Genomic DNA, 25,530 nt, shown 5'->3' with positions numbered 1-25,530 from the left:
CTGAAAATCAGTCAGATGTACAAAGTGCTTAATGGGCTAGCAAATAAATTCTGCTGAAAGGTGTTTAAGAACTAGAGTTGTGCAAAACTTCAAAGGAGTGCTTCAATTCAACCAAACATCAACTGAATCATTCCATCCAAGCATATTTGTGAATCAAAGCAGGGAACTGTATGAAAGCAATGAATCAAATCAGCAACTTCAAAGCATTTCATAGCCTTTCGAAACACGTCGCCGACTTTATGGCTTTTCTGTTGCATTGGGGGGGGGGGGTTGCTACAGACAATGTTTAATACTGCAACTTAATCCCATATATGAAGACAGAATAGAAGATCAAGATTTGTGACTTTGCCATTAGTAATTCATCAATGAATTTTATCACCTTATTAAATTTGCTACCTGTCAGAAAGCTCATTTGAGGCAACGAAACTAACATTGCTTTGAGCTTTATTTCCTTTTTCAGATCTTAGTCACAGAGAGAGCCATAACTTTGCCCTCTTTTTTCCTAGTAGAATGTTATACTTCTGTGCCAGGATGGTGGGAGTTCATTCACTTTTTAGCATTTTGAGCAATGGTGTCCACTGGGTATAGGCTCCAATAGGCAAAAGTATTGACACAGCATCAGAACCCAAGCCTAACTCTTTTTGGGTCTGCATCACTGTCATATTTATGTACAAAGCAACAGAGACTTGATTCTGAAACCACATCCACCATTGTGTCTATTTCGAGGATTCCTGACCTCACAGACACTTTTGAATGAATACAGAGTTAAGGCTCAGCAGTCTAATGTACACTTCTGGGACAAGACTTACTTTGATATTCTGTATGATGAAGTAGATTTAAACTATTAATTATTAACAAATGAAACTATGCTAACAGTCTATCAATTATTAACAAATGATGTACTCTAATACTTATAGGCTCTGTGCTAAATGCTTTTAAGATGTGGTAAGGCTACAAATGTCACTTTCTCTGTGCCAGCCTCTTTCTCTGTGGCCTTCCTATCTCTGTAGCATACTCTCTAAGGCAAATTTACCCTTTCTATGTGGCTCATTATCTATATGGACCTCTTAAAAAGGTAAAGGTTTCCCTCGAATATATGTGCTAGTCATTCCCGACTCTAGGGGTCAGTGCACATGTCCGTTACAAAGCCGAAGAGCCAGTGCTGTCCGAAGATGTCTCCATGGTCATGTGGCCAGCATGACTAAATGCCAAAGGCGCATGGAATGCTGTTCCCACCAAAGATGGGATTCTACATGCCTGGCCTAATTGAAATGTCAATTCAGCATCAAATGTGCTTTAAAGAATACAATTCAAGCAGGCCCTTATTTTATCAGAGGAAAGTAAGATCATCCCTGATTCTTATTGGGATGGCAAAGTGGGGAAGGTTAATATTTGCACGCCTTTTCTTAAATGCACTTAGATGATAACACAATACTTTCATTTTTTTATACACACTCACTGTATTATGTAAAAGGAGTCAGGGTTTGGCAGCTGTGAAACAATAAATTTCACACTACAGATTATTAGAAAAAGGAGTGGTGATAAAATTGTTGAAGCCTTAATGGTGTTATATAAATCTGTGGTATCACGTTTTTGGCATTCTATATTTGTACTGGAAAAGGTGCCAAAAAAAGAGCAATAAAAATTAAAGTGTTGGAACAGTTTCCTTAACCAAGAAAGGCTAAAATATTCAAGGTTTAAAAAATAAAAAAATAAAAAGATAATGTACTAGTAGTTTATAGAAATAAAGATACATGGTGTGGATAAAGTGGACATTTTTTTCTCCCTCAAAGTAGAACCTAGAATCTTCTGTGGGAAAGGATAAGCAGCAGGATACATAACAAACAATAAAAAACATTACTGCACATATGATTTAACTGACGGATCACCTGCCAGAATTTATGATGAAGGCCACCAAATGGCATGATTCCAGAGGGATTAGAAAATTTTTTGGATGATAGAATATTTGTCATGAAGATCACGTGTGGAGAGAAACTGTGAGGGAGGCTATTGCATTCATGCCCTGCTTGGAGACATCTGGGAGGCACCATTCTGGTCCTTATGAAAATGCTGCACATTTTTTTTTTCACCGTCATTTAATTGTATGATTCTATCCCTAAATTCTGTGAATGCATAATTATGAAAAGTTGGTTAAAACTAGTTAACCTTGTTTAACATCAATACCTGTAAATTTATCAATGGAAGTGTCTCATCTTCCCTCCTTTGCTAATTGATTGTCATCATCATCATCATCATCGTCATTTTTCTTCTTAGACTTATATACCACTTTACAGTACTTTACAGCCCTCTCTAAGCAATTTATAGAGTCAGCATATTGCCCTCAACAATCTGGGTCCTCATTTTACCTACCTCAGAAAGATGGAAGGCTGAGTCAACCTTGACTCTAATGAGATTCAATCTGCCAAATTTCAGCAGCCAGCAGTCAGTAGAAGTAGCCTGCAGTACTGCACTCTAACCACTGCACCACCATTGCTCATCATCATCATCATTTTAACCATTGTCTATCCACAGCAGGATAAAGACCTCTTCCACATGTTTCCATCCAATACAATCATAAGCTTTCTATTGCCAAATGGACCACAATACTTGCTGATGTCATCTTTCCAACTTGTCTCTTTCATGTATGCTTTTTTTCAAGTGGGATCCATTCTATAACTATCTTGGTCCACTTGCCATCAGTTCTTCCTGCTATGTGACCAGTTGTTACTCAAAAGTAACAACACCCACAAAAGAGGAAATGCCAGATATCCTACCTAGTGGATGAAGAATCAAGTGCCATAGAATCAATGGGAAAATGTCAAAGCTTCAAGAAATGACTGTGTTACTGTTGACTGTTGGCAGTCACAATTTACACAAGATACTAGCAAAACTATATTCAAGATGCCTCAAAGAAAAGATACCTGATGCATGGAAAAATGCTGAAGTGATTCTTATACACAGAAAAGGGGCTCAAGATGATTTAAAGAACTATTGCCCAATAAGCCTTCTTTCAATCATCTACAAGATTTTCATCAAGGTAATAGCAAAAAGAATATTGAGAACATTAAATGATGCACAGCCAAAGGAACAGACAGGGTTCAGAAGTGGCTACAGCACAATGGATCACATCCATGTTGTTCAGCAAGTCATTGGGGGCACAACAACTACACCATGCCTCTGTGCATGGCTTTCATTCACTACGAAAAGGCATTTGGCTCAGTATTCCAGCAAGCAATAATTAATGCCTTGCTCAGCCAAGGCATAGACTCTGCTTACATAAACTTACTACAATCAATATAAGAAAAAACAATGGCGACAATTTGCCTTAATGGTATTAAAGTGGAAATCAACATAGAACGAGGTGTACAACAAGGCGATACAATATCACCTATCCTTTTCTCAGCCTGCCTTGAAGAAGTATTTCACAAACCAGACCGGGAAAAAGATGGAATAAAAATCACTGACGCCTATTTAAATCACTTCAGATTTGCAGATGATGTTGTTCTCTTCTCATAAGACCCAGAAGAACTACAAAGACATATACAAGAGCTGCACAAAGCAGGAGAACCATTTGGCTTAAAAATAAACCTGACAAAGAGCCATGGATCTCAATGGAAGGTGATACAAAACAAAAAATTGAACGGCGTGTTAAATGTGGTTGGCAGGCATTTGGCAAGCTAAGTGTAATTTTCAAGAACAGCCTCTTCCTATGTCTGAAGAAAAACGCTTTTGATCAGTGCGTGTTACCTGCTCTAGCATATGCTGGTGAAACATGGACACTAACCTCACAATCGATACAAAAGCTATGAGTGGTGCAAAGAGCCATGGAAAGATTGCTCGGCATTACAAGACAAGATAGAAAAACCTATCCATGGATTAGAGAACAAACGGAAGTATATGGTATCATCAAGAGAGTAAAAGAATTGATTGTTATAAACAGAAATAAAACTCCAAAAACTATTAGGTTGTCTTCGTAGGCTACATTAAGCCATAAATCTGTAATTTACATTTAAGCCTGCATGTTCTAAAACCCTAGTCTGTGAAATTAATTCTTTATTCCGTTGTGCAAACCCAGAAATTTAGGATAATAAAGTAAGCCATGTGTGATGATGTCATAGAAGTATGACATCAGCCAGAACTCTTGGGATGAAAAAGAAGCAGGGAATAATTCAGTTTCTACCAAAATAATAATAATAATACTGTGATGTTATGAATTTTATGATGTTAAATGAATTTGTTGATTAATGCAGAGTTCCATATGTAGTTAGAATCCACACAGAGATATGCTTATCTTAGAAACACCATCCATTTCCCCTTACTATCTTGCATGAAAATTAAGCCCTTATTAAGTGTAACTTTTCTAAAACATCCTGTTGCTCAGAACTGGAAATCTATATTGTACAGCATTAGTTTCTCACATTCTGCTCCATTAAATGAATCTTTTGTCTGTAGCTGAAATGCTACATTTTGAAATTAATGAGAACAAGGATGATTATAATCCTGTTAATTGAGAAAAATAGCTAAAATACTTATTTGCATTTTTAACTGCTATTTTCTGTCTGCTTACACAAATGTTCACACATCAGGAATATACTTTATAGAATGATAAGCATGCATTCAGTGTTTTGTTGTTCTAAGATGTTTACTGCTAAAGTCATCTTTCTGGGATTCATCAACTTGGTAAAAACATCTGAACAATCATTATTGATTACCAAAACTTGATTTTCAAGTGTAATATATGGATTCAGGATGTATTACTGCAATGAACACAAGCAAGCAGTTTCAGAAAAGCCAATCATAAAATTATCTATCATCATCATCATTTTAGCCATTGTCTATCCACTGCAGGGTGAAGTCTTCTTCCGCATGTTTCCAACCAATATGGTCCTAAGCTTTTTTTTACCAATTTGGCCCACAATACTTGCTGATGTTGTTGATACATCTTGTTTTAAGTCTCTTTTGTGGATGTTTTGTATCAAGTGGTGTCCATTCTATGACTGCCTTGGTCCATCTGCCATCAGTTCTTCCTGCTATGTGACCAGTTGTTATTCAAAAGTAACAACACCCACGAAAGAGAAAATGCCAAATATCCTAGTGAAGGAAATATCAAGTGCCATAAAATCAATGAAAAATGGCAAAGCTCCAGGAAATGAATGTGTTACGGTTGAAATGTTGAAAACATTTGAAATGCCTCAGAGAAGAAAAAATACAAGACAAGCTAGAAAGACCTTCACATGGATTAGAAAACAAATCAAAGTATGTGATATCACCATGAGAGTAAAGGAATTGAAAATTACCTATAGCATACAATAAATCTGATCAAAGTTTCACAATTCATCTAAAGATGAATTCAATTAATGAGTATTATTTGGGTATTTATTTATTAGATTTTTTTATCCCATCTTTATGTCATCTTTCTTCAGAGAATTTACCCTTCCTATGAAAGAACTCAGAGGCCTATAGGAAGCAATTCTAGATGGGAGCATGAACCAACTGGTTTCCATGAGAGCTTGGCTTAACAGATTCTTACACCAGAGCTGGAAAAAAGCAAGTGAAATTGCAGCAGGTCAGAGTTTCTTTCTCAAAAATAGACTTTTTTTCTGTTGTTCACTCCCTTCAAGGCTAAACTGTCTCAGTTTTTTCAGTCTCTCATATAAATCATTAATTTTAAAAAATATTAAGTTCAGGACTGAATATTTTGCTCTTTTCTATTTATTGAGGATTGATTGATTGATTGATTGATTGAAAATTTATATAGCCACTACTTTATGGGTTATAATCCTAGGTTATAATCACAAAACTCCATAATAACACTATATATCCCATCATAGTGCTACAACTTCTTTTTGGTACTCTTTGGCTTTATCAGTTGTACAGAATGATGAACATGGATGTCTTTTGTTCCTCAGCCATTTCTAAATCTAGCTTCAACAACTGACATCTGCCTTCCCAAGCAGAACTCAAAACTATATTGAATAATTCTAAGCATTATTTTATTAACATGTGAAATTAAGGCTATTATATGATAGCTTGCACGCTCTTTGAAGTCTTCTGTCTTTGGTATGGAATGATCCCTTTCAATCTGTTGGGCACTATGTTGTTTTCCAGGTTTGTTGGCATAGTTTGGTTAATCCCTCACAGAGTTCTGTTTTATTGCTTGTTATAGTTATAGTTATCAATTCCTTTAGCATTCCAATATGACCAGATTGCTGATATAACTTCATCTTCTAGTTCTAGAGATTCTTGCAAGTAGAGAATATCTTCTAAGATATTATGAACATTGACATCTTTACTGTGCAGAATTTCAATAAGCTCTTTCCATCTTTGATATAGTTTCTTTGAATCTATTACTATCTGTCTATTAGTAGATACTAGTTCAAGTTGGAACCTTCTTCTGAGTTCAGAGATCTTTTGGGAAATCTTGGGTTTTTTGTGTGCCTGCTTATATCTTTCATGTCTTTACGGATGTCATAATACTTCTTATCTCCTCTAAAAGCGCTCTGCAATTCTTTGTTCATTTCCTTCCTTTGATCTTTATTTTTCTTGGTTCAGGCTTCTGTTTTGTTCTTCACAATTTCCATCATTTCTTCCAACATTCAATTTGCTTTCTTCTGTTTCTTGGTCTTTGAGCAGTCTCTTTTCACATTCATTCTGAACATTTTTGATTTCATTCTATAGTTCCTCTCTATCAGTGAAGATCAGGACTTTAAAGTAATTCTGTTGTTCAACTTGAAAATGGTGACACATGCTCAAGATCACATCATGCAAACTGGTTGGTTTTGTTCTTCTGTTTCAGCTTAACTTGTAACTTAAGGATAACCAATTTACGACCTGTTCCAAAATCTGCTTTTGGCTACATCTTTGCTCTTCTAACTGAGCCCTTAAATATGAGAATTGGTCATAAGCAGGGGTGAAATGCTCCCGGTTCAGACTGGTTTGGCCGAACTGGTAGTGATGGCGGCCGGTGGTTCGGAGAACCGGTAGCAATGGTGGCACGAGGCTCCACCACCACCCAATCGTGATTACTTCCTGGTTTTAACCAGGAACTAACCTGTTTTTTACCCTCTGCACATGCGCAGAAGGAAGCATGTGCACTTCCGAACTGGTTGGGAAGGTAAGTAGATTTCACCCCTGGTCATAAGTAACTTGGTAACTGAACATGGGCTACAGAAGCACAAAAAAATTGAACTGTCCTTCACTCACTTCCAAAAAACCCACAAGCCAAACATCATTAAAAATCCAAGTCTAGATAGAGACCCAATATATATTTAGAAAGGATTCTTAAGCTAGCACACACTCACCCAGTACACTGGCTGGCTAAACTAGGTTGCTCATAATTGCTAATCCATATTACCTATGTTTCTTCTCAGACTTTAGCTGGCCTAGAAGACTGCAAAAAAGAATTGGTTGAGACTTCAGCCTTTTTCATTCTTAGACTGAATGGGCAAATTTAATCAAGTATGCAAAACGTCACAAAAATGGGGGAATGCAAATATTGTGCTGTTGCTGTTACATCTTGGAAGATCTGGTCAACTTCTAAAGATAGTTGAGATTGCATTGTGAATTGTTTGAGATGACTTGGACAATGTCAAAAACTTCCATTTCCAAAGAGCATCCAGATCATTTATCTCCTTTTTGCTATTTTTTTTTTTAATTTCACTGATTTTCTACCCAAACTAGCTCACCCTAAAGCCTTGTTTTAAATCCAAGCATTGGTTTGTCAATCAAGGAGAAATCCTTTTAGGGAATGGGCAAGCTTCACAAAGTAAATTCTCCGACAGCAACAGAGGTATTAGCAGGATTTATGTATGGGCAAGGATTTCATGCTGAAAGGGCAGCCAGAAAAGGAAGAGGCTTAAAGAGGACACGATCTGAAACTTGACCCTTCTCTCTGTGTCTCTGTCTCTGTCTCTCTGTCTCTGTCTTTCTGTCTCTCTGTCTCTGTCTCTCTCTCTCCCTCCCTCTCCCCCCTCTCTCTCCCTCCCTCCCTCTCTCTCTCCCTCCCTCCCTCCCTCCCTTCCTCCCCCCCCCCTCTCTCTCTCTCTCTCTCGTATCTCCTTCAGGTTTGGGAAATGGATCTGTCCTGGGATTTCCTTTCAAAACTGACTTGTAACCTGCTCTTAGGTCATGTAGAATACCAACGATATCATCCAGAAGCTTGTGTGTGTGTGTGTTTGCATGCATGTATGGGTGGGTGCATTTGGATATAGGGGGAAGCAAAAGGTGCACAGCGTTTCTCTTTAGAGACAGTATAATCAGTAGCTATAAGGGAGAAGAGGCAATGATCTGATGGGGACTATGGAGTTTCCAAATGTTCATAGTGCAGTTGCTTTACAAATGCTTCTTGTAGTCCAATCTGACAAGAGACACACCACTGCTGTGCAGAAGCTGCGGGAAGACAAACAGGGGGGAAGCCTTGTCCTACAGCAAAATCAAGGTAAAAAAAAATTGCATTGACTGGGGAGTTTGCAAGGAGGGGTAATCTGTACATCTCCTTTAGCAAGTATTATTTTAGCAGAATGGGGGGATTGGGGAATCAAAGGAAACAAAGCAGGTTGGGGTATTTTTTTGGTTGGTTTGTTTGTTTTGTTTTGCATATATATCTGGATAAACAAGAGTTTAACCAAAAAGGGGAATATTTCTTAGTCTTAGCTCCTTTCACTTCTTCCTTTCAGTTTTATTCTTTTCTGCCAGTCTTTGGATGGAAGCTACAGGTAGTGTGACTGCTGTTTTAATAGTGTGTAAAGCGGCACATGGTTCTCTGAATGGCAATGCAGCTGGGAGCAATACAAGCATACAGCACAACACAGGGCTAAGTGCAAAGGAACGCATTGTGGCTATTTTTGCAAGGATTATGAATGCAGATAGTCCTAGCTCAGTGGGAGATTTTATCAGAGCTACCAGATAGGCACTGTAATTTTTTTTTTCTATATCTTTTTATCTACCATCTGGATTTTTGCAGCACAGGCCTGATAGTCCTAGATTTTATAGCGTGAGATTCTGTACCTCTAAAGTATGATGCAGAAATCACCCTTAATTTGCAAACAAAGCCAGTGAGAGAACAGTCTGAAATGGACAATGATTCAATAATTCTATTTCCAGCTGCTGCTATAATAAACAAAGAGAAGAAATATTTCATGTGTCTATATAAATATGACTATATTAGTATGCATAGTTGTGATTAATAAAAGGGTATCAGAATAAGACATTTATAGCTTCATTCAAATCTAAAGCCTAGATTGTGTTTTGCAGAGGGTATAAATTTTAATAGTGACTTAGCAGATTTTATAGTTGCTGCTGCTGCTATTTTGATTTTGGAATGAATTAGACAAAGCTTTTATTCCTATTTGTTAGTACATGAATACTATTCACTGATTAAGTGACATGCTACTGAAGTTTATACAGGTTTCCCATATTATTCATTTTACTTCATAATAACTTTCTGGTAAAATAGTTTAAGGTGAGAGGAAGTCCAAAGTCAAATTCATAATTGAGCAGAAACTGGAACCTTATTTTCCCTTTCCTTAACCATTAAGTCATATAGGTTCCTAAAGCTTGTCCTTCTATCCATCTTATTATGGAGGGGTGCACAGTGTCCATAGGGTACAGTAAAAAAAAAAGTATCACTTAAAAAACAGGTAGAGCTTTTATTGCAGAGTTGTGGTTGCCATCTTGGCTTTTTTGACCATACCTAGTAGATACCCCTGTAGGGGTGATATATGTTTAAAAAGAATTAAATCATGGGTGGTAATTCAGTGATTTCACCAGAGATAATGTTGCTGTTTTTTTGTTTGTTGTTGTAGTTCTGAGAAAGAGAGAGAGAGAGAAGATGATAGACAGAACAGAGAGATGGAGAGAGAGAGAATATTTGAAGGGTGGAGGCTGGTTACACAAATTGAGTTTATTTAACCCAACAGAGCCTTAACATAGGGATTCTGTTCGTAACCGGACCACCAAACTTGTAGGCGAACATGTGTTCACACAATGCTACATTTGGTGTGCACATGCAAAACTATCCTCCCTCCTGACTCACCTCTGCTACCTCCCCCAAGCTGGAAAGTTTTGCCTTAACACCTTTATTTTTAAGATTAACTTTGCAAAAAGTAAAAATTTAACATTTTAGAATCACAGAAACAAAAGCACCAACAATTTGCTGCTGAATTTCAGCAACATAACTTGCAAAACTAAGGTTGGACCCTTGGGCTGGTCATCCCATCTTTTATTAATCTTTAGTGGGACCACTCTTAAATCACCCAGACATGCAGTTATGTATGATTATCAAAAACTGAGTAAAGTTTTGTCCTTTGTCACACTATTAAAACCAGAGTAAGGTGTCTTTCCATGCAGAGTTCAAACAGCTATGTTCCTAAGACACCTTGTGTGATTGAAAGGCTTCTCCAGTTACTTTTTTGTGTTTTGTACAAATATATTATCTACAGGGCTAGACACGGCTTCTCTTGTGGATATAAGCATAGGCTATGCACACAAACACATGTGGAAACAACTGGAAAACATAGACCTTTCTGAAGGATGTGAGTGCTTTAATTGTTCAAAGAGAATGCTCTGCTCACATCATCTCTTTCAAATATCTTGCATAGTCCTAAACATTTTTTAATCCTTGGTAGTACGGTGGTTTAAAGCACCCTGTTATTAACACAGCTGCCTGCAATTACTGCAGGTTCGAATCTTACCAGGCTCAAGGTTGACTCAGCCTTCCATCCTTTCTAAGGAGGTTAAATGAGGACCCATTTTTGGGGGCAATAAGCTGACTTTGTATAAATATACAAAAGTATGAAGGCTATTGCTTAATGCATTGTAAGCCGCCCTGAGTCTCCAGAGAAGGGCGGCATATAAATCAAATTAAAAAAAAATCCACCAGATAATTAAATGGTGGAATTCACGGCCAAAATTATGTCAAAATGTTAGCACATGCGTGAATGAGATGGCAGTCTCTGAATTTGATATCTAAACAAAAATAAATAAATGATGTCAACTTGCAAATGGGACGTTGTGTAGTGACACAAGTATTGATTATGATGACACGCATGTTGACATTTGTTCCCCTCTACCCCTCTGAACTGCTCATTGTACCAACAAAGACAGTTTTCAAAGCAGACCAGTTAAATTCATCAAGAATAGAGCTATCAATGGCTTCTAATCTTCATATTTTGAATCTTATCTCTGGAATCAAAAGCAGCATTCCTTAAGTGCCATTTGATAAGGATCAACAGTGGAAAAGAGCCATAACCTTCTTGTGAACTTCCTGAATGCTTCTGTTAGCCAGTCCATGATGCCATCTTTCATAGTAGGGATCATAAGCAGGAACCATCTCCTGTTGTGGTGATAGATTTATCTGTGTAATGATGCTTTGTCCTGGCTTTCTTCTATGCTTTGCTGTTGGAGAAGGTTCTCCATAACTCATGGCATAAGGAGGATAGATTTGTGATTTTATTTATCACAAATAAAATTGTGGTTGCCTAGCCATTCCAGTGACAGTGTAAATAACTAATGAAGAAAGGCTATAGCAGAAAGGCCTTTAGTAGACAAATCTTCTAAAGTCTTCACATGAAGGGAATTAAAGCAATCAGCTAAGAATGATTCTATATTCTGTTTTCTATTCTACTAGTAAACAGGTAGAGGAAGCAAAATGCTGGTTGTATATAATATGAACAGACTGTTGGTTTGAGGCTGTTGTTTATAAAGAAACTGTATTGCTTGCAGTGTATCAAACCATTTTGATGTTCCTTCAGCAGCTGATTCAGCCATCGCTCCCTGTGGTCTGCCTGGGTCAGTTGCAGCAGGCAGGATCAATCAAAGCATGCCAGGCTATGTGTGTTTGTTGCCAAACAAGGAAAAGCCACAGCAATGGACACAGTGGAAGATTTTCCCTTGAGCCAACACATTTCAGAAATGGTCCTCAGGGAGATTCTGTTATTGTGGTTTCTTGCCAGCCTTTTGATTACAGATAATAAAATCTAATACAACAACACCAAGATACCTTCTTTCATGCCTGGTGGCTATGCCCTGAAGCGAAAAAATACTGGACCAAGATACAAGGTTGGCTAATAAACTGTCAAATTGAGCTAAATCTGGAAACATTTCTCCTGGGAATATTAAAAACTAAATTTGATTTAAAAAAATAAGATATCTGATCCTACACATACTAACAATGGCTAGAATTGCGTTCATGCAATATTGGAAGGAACGCAACATACCACCAGAGGGGTTCAATTTATATGCCGCCCTTCTCCGGAGATTCAGGGTGTCTTACAATGCGTTAAGCAACAGCCTTCATACTTTTGTATATACCTGCTTAGTAGGGCTTTCGGCCCCCATTAAGTGGTGTTCTTTTTTATACAAAGTCAGCTTATTGCCCCCACAATCCGGGTCCTCATTTTACCTACCTTGGAAGGATGGGAGGCTGAGTCAACCTTGAGCCTGGTGAGATTTGAACTTGCAGTAATTGCAGGCAGCTGGTGCTAGTTAACAGCACTTTAGTCTGCTGCGCCACCAAGGCTCTTGTTGTATATAATATATATATTACATGAATTGTTAATCCAAAGTTTAGAAAAATGACACAGTCTGTTGACTATGTATTAGAGTTATGAAAAAGAAAAACTACAATAAAAATTATTTATAAAAAAAAATCTAATACAAACTAAAGTTAAAGAAAAAAAAAATAGCTTCGGGCATCAAGTCACAAGAAGTAGGTACCAAGTTAACCAGGAACATTATGCAAGTTTATTTGTTAGTTTGATTGTAGGGATTTACGTCAACTTCCACCACTTTGTAAATAGTTCCCAATAATTTTAGTTGCATAATTACTTAATAGAAATCTTCATGCGCTTAGTATGAAGGTGTCAACAAATTAATTTTGGGTATTACGGTTTGATTACAGTACTTCTGAAGTTTGACACCATGAAGCAGCCGGTGCTCTTACAGTATTTCTGAATTCTCTGAAGTAATTCAGATTGAGCCATACTGTAGTTAAACAAACACATGACTGTCACACGTTGCAATGATAATTTATCATTCATGGCCTGAGCTATGCCAGTCATAAGTTATGTAGTACCCAGAATGGAAAATGCATTTTTGGAATGCTGCAGCTTCTCTTCGATGATTATCAGTATACAGTTCTTTGAAAACATATACTGCTTAATGTATTTCTTTAGGGAGGCTGAGTAGGGATGTTATATTATTCTGTACTTTATTTTAATTTGTGCATTAAAATATAAGATTTAGAAACAGAAAAACACATTGTACCACTTTCCTTTTGTTCTTCCAATGCACAGAGGAGATTTGGGTTCAACTAACTCGCTTGGTAAACTAACTCCCTTGATAGAAGGTTAAAGTGTATGATGAACAATTGAGGGATATAACAATAGATATATCTAGGTCCTCAATTATCCTCCTGGAATACGACTGATCCCGGACCTCCACGCTTTCCGAAAGGCCCTGAAGACTTATTTATTCCAACAAGCTTGGAATGGCCTAGCTTAAATGGTTTTAATGTGGTTTTTAAATTTTCGATTTTATTGATTATGGGTTTTAAATTGGGAACTTTCCGATTTTGCAGATCTGGGATTTTAAATTGGAAATGCCGATGATTTAATTTATTTTAGTTTTTTCTTAACTTTCGTACTATATGTGTTTTAAGTTTGGCTGTTCACTGCCCTGAGTCTCCCTGGGGAGAAGGGCGGTATATAAATTGAATAAATAAATAAATAAATAAATAAATAAATAAATAAATAAATAAATAAATAAATAAATAAATGTCTAGCTCAGAGGTCTTCAAACTTGGCAGCTTTAAGACTTGTGGACTTCAACTCCCAGAATTCTCCTGCCAGCATAGTAGGCTGGAGAATTCTGGGAGTTGAAGTCCACAAGTCTTAAAGCTGCCAAGTTTGGGACCCCTGGTCTAGCCTATCAAAGAGAAGGATTAGGAGGACATGATAACTGTCTTCCTGTACTTGACGGATTGTCACAGAGAAGAGGGGGTTAAGTTATTCTCCAAAGCACAAAAGAGCAGGACAAGAAGTAACAGATGGAAGCTTGTTAATGAGAGATCCAACCTAGAAGTAAGGTGAAATTTTCTGATAGTGAGAAGAATTAATCAGTGTAATAGTTTACTTCCTGGAGTTAGTTGGTGCTCCCTCCCTGGTGATTTTCAAAAATAGACTGGACAACCATTTGACCAGGGTGGTATAAGGTCTCCTGCCTTGCACAGGAGATGGGACTAGAAATCCCTTCCAGCCCTGTGAATCTATGTTTTATTTTCTTTGGCTACCAGTTTGCATGGGATCCATCCTGCATGTACACAATTACACAGAACAAACTTTTTCATGGCCATAGTTAAAATGCACTTCCGTTTTTATGACCTATTTTGGCTGTCTCAGGAATTCTGGAAGTTGAAGTCCACACATTGTAAAAGGGCCACAGTTGCCCACCCCTGGCCTAGCACTATCACGCTTTAAGGAGAGTGTTAGTTTTTCTGTCAGAAAATGATCCTTGGAGGGAAGAAAAGCAGGATAATCCACCAATCCTCTTCTTAACTTGACCCCCCATTAAACCCTAAGGACAGCATCATTCCTTAGCCTTGTTATTGAGGAGGAATAGAAGTCAGTAATTAAAGCAGCACAAAATATGCCTAGCCAGGATGGAACAGCCATCTGATCCAGTCACTAAACAAGGCAAATTTAAGAAGTATAATCCCGACTATAAAAAAATTTTTTTGGCTTACCTCCAAAGCAAATCAAATATATTATTTTAATCAAAGATACCATTCTCTCCTGGTAAAATTAATAAAATAAAATTTGTGCAATGAGTTTTGACTACCACAGTAGTTGCACTAGTTGTTGCCAAGCTTTCACTGCGGCCACACAAGTTTGAACCTGAAAGAAGAGGATTAGTGTAATATACTTTTGTCTTAGGATGTACTTTATTGCATCAGGAGCCGTATGTAATCCTTACACAGATCTAGTGGTGGGATTCAACCAGTTCGCACCACTTCGGGAGAACCGGTTGTTAACTTTCTGAACAGTTTGGCAAACTGGTTTTTGAAAGAAATCATTAGGGCACAGAACCGGTTGTTAAATTACTTGAATCCCACCACTGCACAGATCCCCTTAGAAACCACAGTAAAACAATACATGTTGGGTGGTTTCTATTTCCTAAGCGTCGTAAGAGAAGAGGTGTTCTGTTAGTAAGTGTTTGCTAAATGTGTCCTGTAATAAAGTCAGTAGAAATATACTGTGCCTAGCTTTAAAAAACACCTTTCTTAACACAGGGAAGTTTAACCTGTGCAAACAGTGTGCAGATTGCCATGTGCCTCTCACTATCAGGGAGGGCAGTTCCAGGAAGGAGTGCTAACTTTGGTTTGGTATTCAGTATCATTCAACCTTTTAAGGACTGGTTTTTTGCCCGGTCAAACCAGATAATAGCAAATCTGTAGTGAGCACAGAGCACCTCAGTCTTTGATTTACTGTTAGTATCCATGATGAGAAGTGGTTGCCCTTCCAAATTAACAGAACCAGGCCATTAAAGAAGAATGCTACTTCCAGCCAATTTGTAATAGCTTACTTCTATTTTGGGCACTCCTGTTCTCAGGTCTACCTACTGTTGTCAATTTAGAGAATAAAGAAGATGACCTTGACAGCGTGTCTGTGTGGGGGAAGGGCTGGTTGACAAGAGGTGAAAAATATTTGAAATCCAGATAACATTTGGAAGTGGCTTAGGCAAAAACCAAGAGGAGGAGATACAGCAAATCAGATTTGCAAGGTTCTATCATTAGTATAGCCAATCTCAGCAAAAGTAGTTTTAGTCTTCCTGGGGAATTGGGTGTACCCAATGGGACTGACAACAATCTTGCAAATCTGATTGTATTGAACTTAATACTATCCTATATACAAACACTTGTTTGAAAGTGTGGTATGGGGCTAATGGAGCCCTGACTAACAGGATTCACACAAGCAAAGGGGTAAGGCAAGGGTACATTTTAGTCCCATTACTATTTAATTTATACATCAATGACTTGCCAGGATTAACAAAAGACCTTATGATGCACATGCCAATGATCCTAAATAGAAATTGTAACACTTTGCTCTATGCTGATGATATGATCCTATTATCATACTCACAAATAGGATTGTGTATGCTACTAAAGAGATTTAGCTACTACTGTCAGGATAACTCTCTAATTATTAGCAAATCCAAATAAAAAATTATGGTGTTTAGTAAACATAATCAGAGACATAGATGGCAACTAGACAGGGAACCAATTGAACAGGTTAGCACCTTTATATACTTGGGTATAACTTTTTCTAAGGATCTTCAGCTTGGAAGCACCTTAGAGCAAAAACTCACTTGAATCTATTACTCAAATTAAAGAATCAGTTACCCAGGCTCCCTAGTACCACTAATTAAAGAATATAAAGGTAAAATAATCCCTACACTCCTAATTGGAGCTGAAGTTTGGGGTTTACATCCTATTACAACTTTAGAGCAAGCACACTCAGCACCTAAGATGTATTTTGGATCTGGACCATAAGACATCTGCTGCAGCAGTCAGACTGGAACTGGGAATCTACACAATTCACACACTGTCTAAAATTAGAGCTTACAACTATTGGCTCAAAATTAATGAAATGGAGACGGATAGACTCCCTAAGCTATGCCTACTGGAGCAGATAAAATTGCAATCACAAACCCTCTGGATTACTAAATTGACAAATTATATAAAGAGCTGTGGTCTTCCTGCCCCCTATGTAATAAGAGAATAAAAAAAAAAGAGTTGGCCAAAGAATCATGAATATAGAAGTGCAAAATGCCACACTTAGTAAGGCTGGTAGACTGAAATGGCTGAGCAAATATAAGCACACCTTCCAAATAGACAACTATTTAAAATCACAATTGCCAAAACATCTCAGGGAGACATTTACCTGAACAATATTTGAACAGCTTGATACAATGGTTAGATTTGGTTCATTCCATTATATCCCATACAATGAAGGTACATATATCTGTGGAATTGAAGAGGTAGAAGATCTGACTCATATTTTATTTGATTGCTGTTTATAAAAGGGGGCGACAAATAAATACCTTGATTCACATATTAAATGCATGGCCCAGTGGGAGGCCCATATTAAAACAACAAACCTCATGTGGGGTCAGAATCAGAAAATGATAGCACAATTTCTGAATAAAATGGTCTGTCTGAGATTGGCATATGTGGGCCTGATTGGGGTAGATTGCGAGGGTGATAAAGAAATATAATTTTATGTCATTTTATTCTATTTTACATGTTTATGTATTAAATATTGTATTTTATCCTATAACTATTGTATTTTTACTCTCGTTTTAAGCTGTTTGTTTAGAATTTTATTGGTAATATGTGTTTGAACCTGTACGTTGATACGGCCTATAGGCTAATCAATTAATAAATATATATAATAGTCTCCAAGGTCATATGTAAAACCTTGGCAAACCACTTTGTCACAGCAAAAGCTGAGAAGAATCAAATTAAATAAAGTGTTGCCAGTTTGCTTAAGAATAAAGAAGAATCTTATTACACTTTTACAGCATAGCATCAAAGCATAGTTTAAGAAGGCACAAGGCACAGTTCTTATTCATTTGGAACAAATAATAGATGTTTACTACAAAGTATAGATATAAGCTGAAGATTCCCTTCTGCACTTTCTGTTAACAGAATTCCTTGAACTTAAACTGCGGGAGCTTCATTCACCTTGTTGTCCTCATTTCTTGATAGTTTTTTTTAACTTTCACATAAACTAGGTGTCACAAATAGGAACGCTCAAGAGATATTTAGAAGCACTTTGTATATACTTCAGTAGGCATTTTTTTGTATTTTGGGAGCCATAGGATCTGCAAAGGCTTTCCTAACCCACTACAGATCTATGGACTAAGTAACTGATGTAGTGCAGTTGGAATCAGAGGTGTTATTCAGCCGGTTCAGACTGGTTTAGGTGAACCAGTAGTTGAGTAGTTCAGAGAACTGGCAAATACCACCTCTTGCTGGCCCCGCCCCCGGCCACTTACTCGCTGGCTCGCCACTCGCCCCGCCTGTCTGCTCACCCTACCCCTGCCCTATATATCTTGCCTTCACCAGGCAGCCCAGCTAATCTCCATGCCTCACCTCTGCGCCTCGTCTGCTATGCTCACCAAAGGTAAGCATGCCACCTGCTCGCCCTTCACCTTGGTTTGGTTGCGGGGCCTAGGGATGTGCCATTCCCCGGCTCCGGCCTTGCCCTGGAGCCTGTGCCCACTCACCTCAATCGGGTTGGGGAATGCGCCATTCCCCGGTTCTGGCCTTACCTTGGAGCCTCCACCCTCTCACTGTTCACCTCGGTTGGGTCAGGGAATGCACCATTCCCTGGCTTCAGCCTTGCCCCAGAGCCTCCGTCTGCCTCGGCCAGGTCAGAGAATGCACCATTCCCCCACTCCAGCCTTGCCCCAGGCCGTTGCCTACATGTCACCACCCCTTCTGGTCTCAAACTATGCCCCCCCCCCAGGCCAAAGCAATTTATTCAGCCTGCAGCCTGCCACGCTAGGCCAAAGGGCCACGGGAGGGAAGCATGGGCTCAAGAGGGCTAAAGCGGTTTGGGAATCGACCAGATGGTTCTTCTTCCCTGTAAGAAGTCCCATCCAGAAAGTGCTGCAGCAGAGATCTTGCAACTGCTTCTTCCATCCCTTGCTGAGCCTCAGTCACTCATGAGATGCTCCGGGTGCTCTCCGGATCGGCAGCTGCTTCTCTCCATGGCTACTCTTGCTGGGAGAGTGCCTTGTGCAATTTAGCAGCTGTGAGCCACCACTTTTCTCTAAGGCCCATCCAGAGGGCACAGAGAAGCAGCATGCCATGTTGAATGCTGTTTCTCTGAGCCGCAGCGCTTTCCGGATGGGACTTAGAGGAAAGTGGTGGCTCACAGCTGCTAAATTGCACAAGAGGCTCTCCCAGCAGTGCATAGAGAAGCAGCCACTGCCCAGGAGACTAGAGATGGAGGGGAGCAAGCCCCGAAAAGCTGCTCGGTCAAGCCTTGCCTTGACTTGCCATGTGGCAGAAGCCATGCATGCACAGAAGCCATGCACGCACACATGCACAGAAGCCCACCACTGGTTGGAATGCCTTGATAAAGATAAGAATTTCCAATGGCAGATTCCTGCAAGTTGAATGAGAGTCAGCCTGAAGAGAACATAAAAGTAAGGAATTGATTAAGGAATTGGAATAGTCTCCCAAAGGAACGTCTGGGAGAGCAGTGAATTTTAAGTGTGTAATGTATGAGGTAAGATATTTGATGATTTGCAACAAGAAACTAGAGATGAGTTTGTAAAGTAATGGTCACTACTTTTGATGATTGAATTGAATTGAAACATGAGAGCCAAGTGAGATGACACTTTTTATTGTGGTTGTTTATTACCAATGGCTACTTCTTATTTAAGAAATCATGGCTTGTTATTGTCCCCAGGAAAGATTGCAGAATTTTGAGGTTTACAAAATTAGAAATAAGATTTTACAAAAAAAATCTAGGAGGATAGAAAAAGAGAGAGGGCACGGCAGGTGAGGGGAAGACAGAGAAAAGAAACAAGCAGAAATGAGAATTAAGCACATTCAGTACTAATTAAATGTGGAATATAGTTATGAGGTGACAATATACACCAAAGTTAGGTCTAGATCCTATTTGTTTCTACTCACCCAATTTCACACTACTTTTGTCACTTAATATATATTTCTTCTTCTTCCAGGGAATGCTTTTCGCAAGCAACAAGTCATTACAACCTGCTCACCTCAAAGTAGGTAGCAAACTAGTCACAAATGAGCTGATAGTTCCCTATGTTTCTGCAATTTTCATTCTCTAGAATAACATAAAAATTATGAAGCACTGGAAAAGATTTGGAAAGCAATGAAAAAGTCTGTAAAGACTTTATAATTCTGTTCATATATTCCACCTGGAGTGGAATTAAATTTGTGTCAAAGAGAGGGGGCTATGCTTCCTGATTTTATTCAATTAGTTCCCAAGCTTCTCTATCCCGCAGGAAGTTAACAAAGAAAGATAATGCAAGATTGTATTGGCATTCAAGCACAACAAGCACAACTTCCCCTTGAAAGATCAGGACTGATAGATTCTAGTTCACCTTTTAACATGTACGTTTTGAGGTCAACATGAATCAAAGGCTTGAAAGAAAATCTTAAATTAATATGTTCCTAATGGGTAAAACATTAAAAGGATTCCTTTAGACCTGAATTTTTGAAGTAACCAAAGCAGGTCAACCTGGAAGTGTATTTTCTGTTAGAAAAATTTTCTTATACCAGCTCATATCAACTATCATATCTTATTTTCATGCAAATGGGAGAATTGTCTATCTTGATGAGACCAAAGACTCATTTAATCCAGCATTCAGTCTCCATCTCTGATTTACCAGATGCCTGTAGAAAATGTAGCTTCATGAAAATTGAAGAGTTGTACCTCAGTGAGACATGCTTTTAAACAATACTGGGTTCCATCTCCAAGATCTTCAAAAGAGCTGAACAAGCTTATGGTGGGAATCTTGGAAAGGTCTCACCAGCCATAGAAATTGATACCTGCATTGCCCAGAATTCCCAGATTTTGAATATATAAAAAATTAGGATCTTTGTGATCCTAATCACAAGCTGACTGGGAAAGCCAGGAACTGCATATCCGAAGAATGCCCAATTGGGGCAAGCCTTATTAACATTTAAAGAGGTCTTGAGGCAGAATGCTAATTGAAGCACCCTGATTTTCTTTATTCTCATTGAAATCAATGACTTAGTGAAAAGGAGGATAAGAGAACTCAAAATATTGACATTATTATTACAATAATTGCTTAATTTATCAGTTCTGCTAGTTGTAGGAAATTTACTCATCCCACTTCTCAAACATTGAACCATATTTTGGTGAAGGCTTTCTCCATTGATGGTCTGTGGTAATTATGTCCCTTAAAAATATCCCATTGATAAAGAACTTTAATAAATTGTAGATTGCTGTATCTGCATTAGAGTGAGCAGGACCATCTCTCACCTTTTTGGCATTTTGGAATGTGTGTGTCTCTGTGTGTATGTGTGTTTGTGTGTGCACCAGCAGAATGCCTTTAAAAATTGCTCAAGGCACAGTGTTAGAAGAAAATTCTGGTTTATTTTGTGGCTGAGTAAATGGGCAGATGATGCCTGGTTGAAGAAGAAATAAATTTTATGTGGTAGCAAAAACAGCAAAAAATTATCAGCTGTCGAAGGTAGGCTACAAGGTTAGGAAACTAAGGATGGCAGTACTTATAGTAACAAAGGGCTTTATTTGAATAGTATTGGACTTTGATGTGAAGTATCTTAGATATGTAAAATGAGGTGTTTCTGCCCTGGGCACATGTGAAATCCATGTAAAGTCCAGGAGAGGAGGATCCATTCCTTGTTTTGTGGTGTGGGTGTGGTAAATCTCTTCCTTGATGTGGAATTTTATTAGGGGTCTGGTCTCAAAGTGAAGTATTGTGATTTCTTCTTATCTTGAAAGGGTTCCATTTTATATTTGCTTGTCAGTGCCAGCTGATTTCCTGGAGAAAGTCATTTAATCAATTGCAGCCCAAGTGTCAAATGCCAGCAGAAAAGCTTAAGCAGTTTATCTATATCTTTATTTGAGGTTGCTGATAGATGACAGGTGGTTGATGTGTGACCTCATTAAGGTGTGTGTGTGTATGTGTGTGTGTGTGTGTGTGTGTGTGTGTGTGTGTGTGTGTGTGTGTGTCGTAGGGGCTTTTATTGTTCCAACAATAGAATGCATTTTCCTCCATTTGGAGTAGATAAGAAGCATTTTTGCATTTTGACTCTAAAAAACTCCTAATCCTGTTTGCAAAGAAAAGAGGAACAAAGATATTGCACACCGTGTAACCAAAAAGTTTGCCTGCATTTGATATAAACTTTATTGAGGTCAATGAACCAAAGATCAGTCTTGGTAGTACTGCCTGCAATTTACTATATTTTTTAAGATATCATATGCTTCCAAATGGAATAAGTTGAAGCTATTACATATCTATAATCTTGTTTCTTTTCTGGAAAGATATACAAATGGAAAATAGGAACGTCTGTACCTTATATAAAACTCTATGTATGACAGGATGAGTATACAGTAAAAGCCTACTTACTGTGCCCAGAATTGACAACTGACCTTTATTCTCCTTTCCAATTTATGAACCTTCAGGCACTCTATCCTTTGTTCCCTGCTATCCTAATCGCCTCCCACTTTTTCAGCAACCTTTTTGCCCAGGAAACAAATCTAATAAGCATAATTAAGCTATATCTCAGAGAGAAAGGATTCACCTGTAATAGAAAGAAGTGTGGGGGGGGAGAGAATACCCTTTCCTTCTTCAAAAGAGAAGGAAGGACTGACAGAGCAATTACTTGGTTTCATTGTTTGCAAAGGGACTACAAGAAATCCTAAAATACATCAGTAAATGCCCAAAGGCTCTCAGCTAAATTTCCCTGTTTGATGAGGAAATATCAAAAGCAAGGAGAGACGGCTGTCATAACACGTCTTTACTTCTTGCCAGCATTTTATCCTTTGCATCTCTATTCTGAAAAAAATATTGAGTTCGACTGAGATTGATCCATCCCCATAACCCTAATACAACTTTTCTTTAAAACAAGAAGGTGGCATACTTATATAAGAAATCAGTTCCTGAAAAGTAATTCTATGTCTTTTAATATCAAACAAATGAACAGTAATGGAAATAATAGAAAACAAACAGAATCTGAAGGAACTTTAAATAGTTGAACAAAAAGTTGATGATCTTGTAAAATGAACATGTGAGCCAGAGCTATTTTTCTGGCTTATGCATGTATGTGTGTCTGTCTGTACAGGTTGCATCTACTGTGAAAATCTGAGGGGGTCTTTGATGCTCTCTGATGATATTACCCAGTTTGGATAATGAAACGTCTGTAAGTAAACAACCAAGCTCAGAGAGCACCAAGGACCTCTCACTTCAACCCTGAGCTACAAATATGCTCCTTTATTGGTACTGTGGAAATTTACTCACTACAGAAGGCTTTCATCTTCCCCCCTCCACCATTGTCTTTATTGTTCAAAGGCTGGAATGTGTGATGACAAAGTGAGGTGGAAGAAGGGAATTATTAAATATTGGATGGAAGTTGTCTGATTGAACAGAAATTTACTCACACAAGTGTGCTGCTGCCTAGTTTTTCCCAAGTCTGCTCTTTCACAAAAGTTGCCAGACTTGTATCCCCACCCTTTCCTGTATTTAAATGACCTCAGTTTGGAGGTCACCTAAAAAGTTGCATTGGGAAAACTTCCAATGCAACTCCCTTTTCTGTATATATTTTCACATTCTGTATCTAAGGGATAAAACATGTGTATGCTGTGCAATCTGAAGTGTCTTTTCCAAAAACTCAATGACTACAAAATTATTATTTATTTTAGGAACCCAGGTGACAGTAGAAGTTCATAGTAGTAATTCTACTCCACAGCTATTCAAGAAGATCTCCTCTGAAAAAGGTATGTGGTTTTATAAAAACAGGCTGCTTTAAAAAGAGAGAGAGAGAGAGAGATTAGATTAAATCATACTATATTAGACATCTGGCATTACACAGTGCTTGCATCAGAAAATCCCTATTTTATATCTGCATATTGCTAAGAAATCACTAGCTGGTTTTAGCCAACTACTCCCTTTCAGCCTGAATTCTCCTTTCTGTAATATTAGGACAATAATGACTTACTTTATAGATCAGTCGTAAAGCTGACAAGAAATAATGTACATGAAATGCTTTCAGTAATTGAGAGCACTATATAAATTAACAGTACAGTACAGCACAGAAAAGGAGCTAATTCTGAGCAATTTCTCCCTATAAAAAAAATCTGGTTCTAAAGATTTATAGATAGCCTATGTTTCCCAATTAAAGAAACAAATTAGCCTCAAACTAATTTGCAAATAGATTATTAGGGCTGTCCTCCTGCTTCTCATTAAGAAATCAATTCTATGAGATATGAGCATGTTCTTCATAGTAAGAAAATATTACAATGTTTCCCTTAAGTAAATTTGACTCTTGGTAACTATTTAGATGGGTCCATGAAAGTTGAGGGTTGTTAAAGCTGTTTGTTTTAGGAAGTAATTTACTATTTCCTTCTTCTGAATTTTTATATATATATATATATATATACTTTTCCAGACTAGTATGCAACCTTGAGAATTCCTTAAGGTCCCTCATCGTAAACATTAGCCAAATTTGACCCTGCTATAAAGATCAGTCAAGACTGATTAAATACTGCAAAATACAGATCCCTAATTGAATAAATAAGTTGCTTCAATAAAAGGAAAATAAAAAGAAAATATTGAGTTGAATAAGAAGTGCCTTTTACTTGACAAATCTTAAATGGACACTACCAAAAGTCCTTGTTCAAGCAATACTGTTAGATACTTTTTATGAGGTAGAAGAATTAATTACAGATATAGTCAACAGTAAATATTTTCATTAAAACTCTCAGTTCAATGGAAGAATGATACAAAATGGATATTATGACGCCTAAGCATTACTGTAAATTCTCCATGTAGGTCAAATCTGTTTTCACCTATAGTAAATGATACTTAAATTCATGATCAGTTTTTCAGAAGTTGTATCCAATATCTAATCATGAGAGAGATTAATGTCCTAGATTCCCCCCATCTCCACAATAATGTTATTTATTGGAAGAGGAGATTTACGATTAACTGTGATTTTCTAATTTTGGTCAATTGGACATTCCAATCACATCCCACTTATATCCAATCAATTTTTTGATGCTTTCCTATTGTAATACTTGATAATTTAAAAAAAGAGGTGGATAGATTGAGAAGGAAAGAAAAATAGCAAAAAAAATTAACTGCAAACTAAGTAAAACAATAGGTGCATTTCAGATGAAAATTTTGCAAAGCTATGACACAAATAGTGATTACATGATCAACTCCTTGATATGCATACTCATAAAAAACTATATGTTTTTGTTCCAAACACTGCTCAACATCTGTTATTATAGTGGGGAGAGTGACTGTAGAGGGTCTAATAGTAAAGAACTACAATTGGTTCTCCAGCCTGGTGTTTTCCAGTTTTGTGCTACCAAATCTTCTACAACTTTCCAAGTTAGCATATTAGAGTATTCATATTTCTGTCTATCCAAATTGTTCATATTCTTTTCACAATTTCATAGGTTTTCAAGTGAATGGAAAGAGCAGTCCCCGCCCACCTGGACTGAAAGATCAGCATGGTAACTACATTATATTGCCTGTCTTATTTCTACAAGGCTGTGTAATTAATTTATATACTTCAGTAATTCAGCAACTCTTATATATTTTTTAAGTTTATCAAAGTATATAAGTAAATTATGGTTTAATCTGTTAACATGAGCTATAGAAAATATTGACTAATGTTTTATTTGAATTAGGAAACCTGGTCTTTTGAACTTTTTTTAAAACCCTAATATTTATTAGAATGTTCCTCTCAATATGTGAAGTAATATATGGAGG

General features: G+C 37.6%; 1 protein-coding gene across 5 annotated transcripts in view; it reads left to right on the top strand.

Moving 5' to 3' along the window:
* Nucleotides 1–7,969: 7,969 nt before the first annotated feature.
* The window catches only part of KY (kyphoscoliosis peptidase), a 51,867-nt gene continuing 34,306 nt past the window's right edge, over nucleotides 7,970–25,530 (top strand). For 4 of the 5 annotated variants that reach the window (XM_070945342.1, XM_070945343.1, XM_070945341.1 and 1 more), the window contains exons 1-4: nucleotides 7,970–8,437; nucleotides 19,756–19,803; nucleotides 23,454–23,528; nucleotides 25,215–25,271. In XM_070945342.1, coding sequence (XP_070801443.1) covers nucleotides 8,290–8,437; nucleotides 19,756–19,803; nucleotides 23,454–23,528; nucleotides 25,215–25,271 — 328 coding nt within the window. In that variant the 5' untranslated portion in view covers nucleotides 7,970–8,289. The remainder of the gene's footprint in view (nucleotides 8,438–19,755; nucleotides 19,804–23,453; nucleotides 23,529–25,214; nucleotides 25,272–25,530) is intronic. The other variant, XM_070945340.1, reaches the window with a different exon arrangement.

The sequence above is a fragment of the Pituophis catenifer genome, unplaced genomic scaffold (assembly GCF_029215685.1).
Source record: "Pituophis catenifer annectens isolate HBS135680 unplaced genomic scaffold, rPitCat1.0.hap2 SCAF_6, whole genome shotgun sequence".
NCBI lineage: Eukaryota > Metazoa > Chordata > Lepidosauria > Squamata > Colubridae > Pituophis > Pituophis catenifer.
This window is presented reverse-complemented; position numbering and strand designations above follow the sequence as displayed.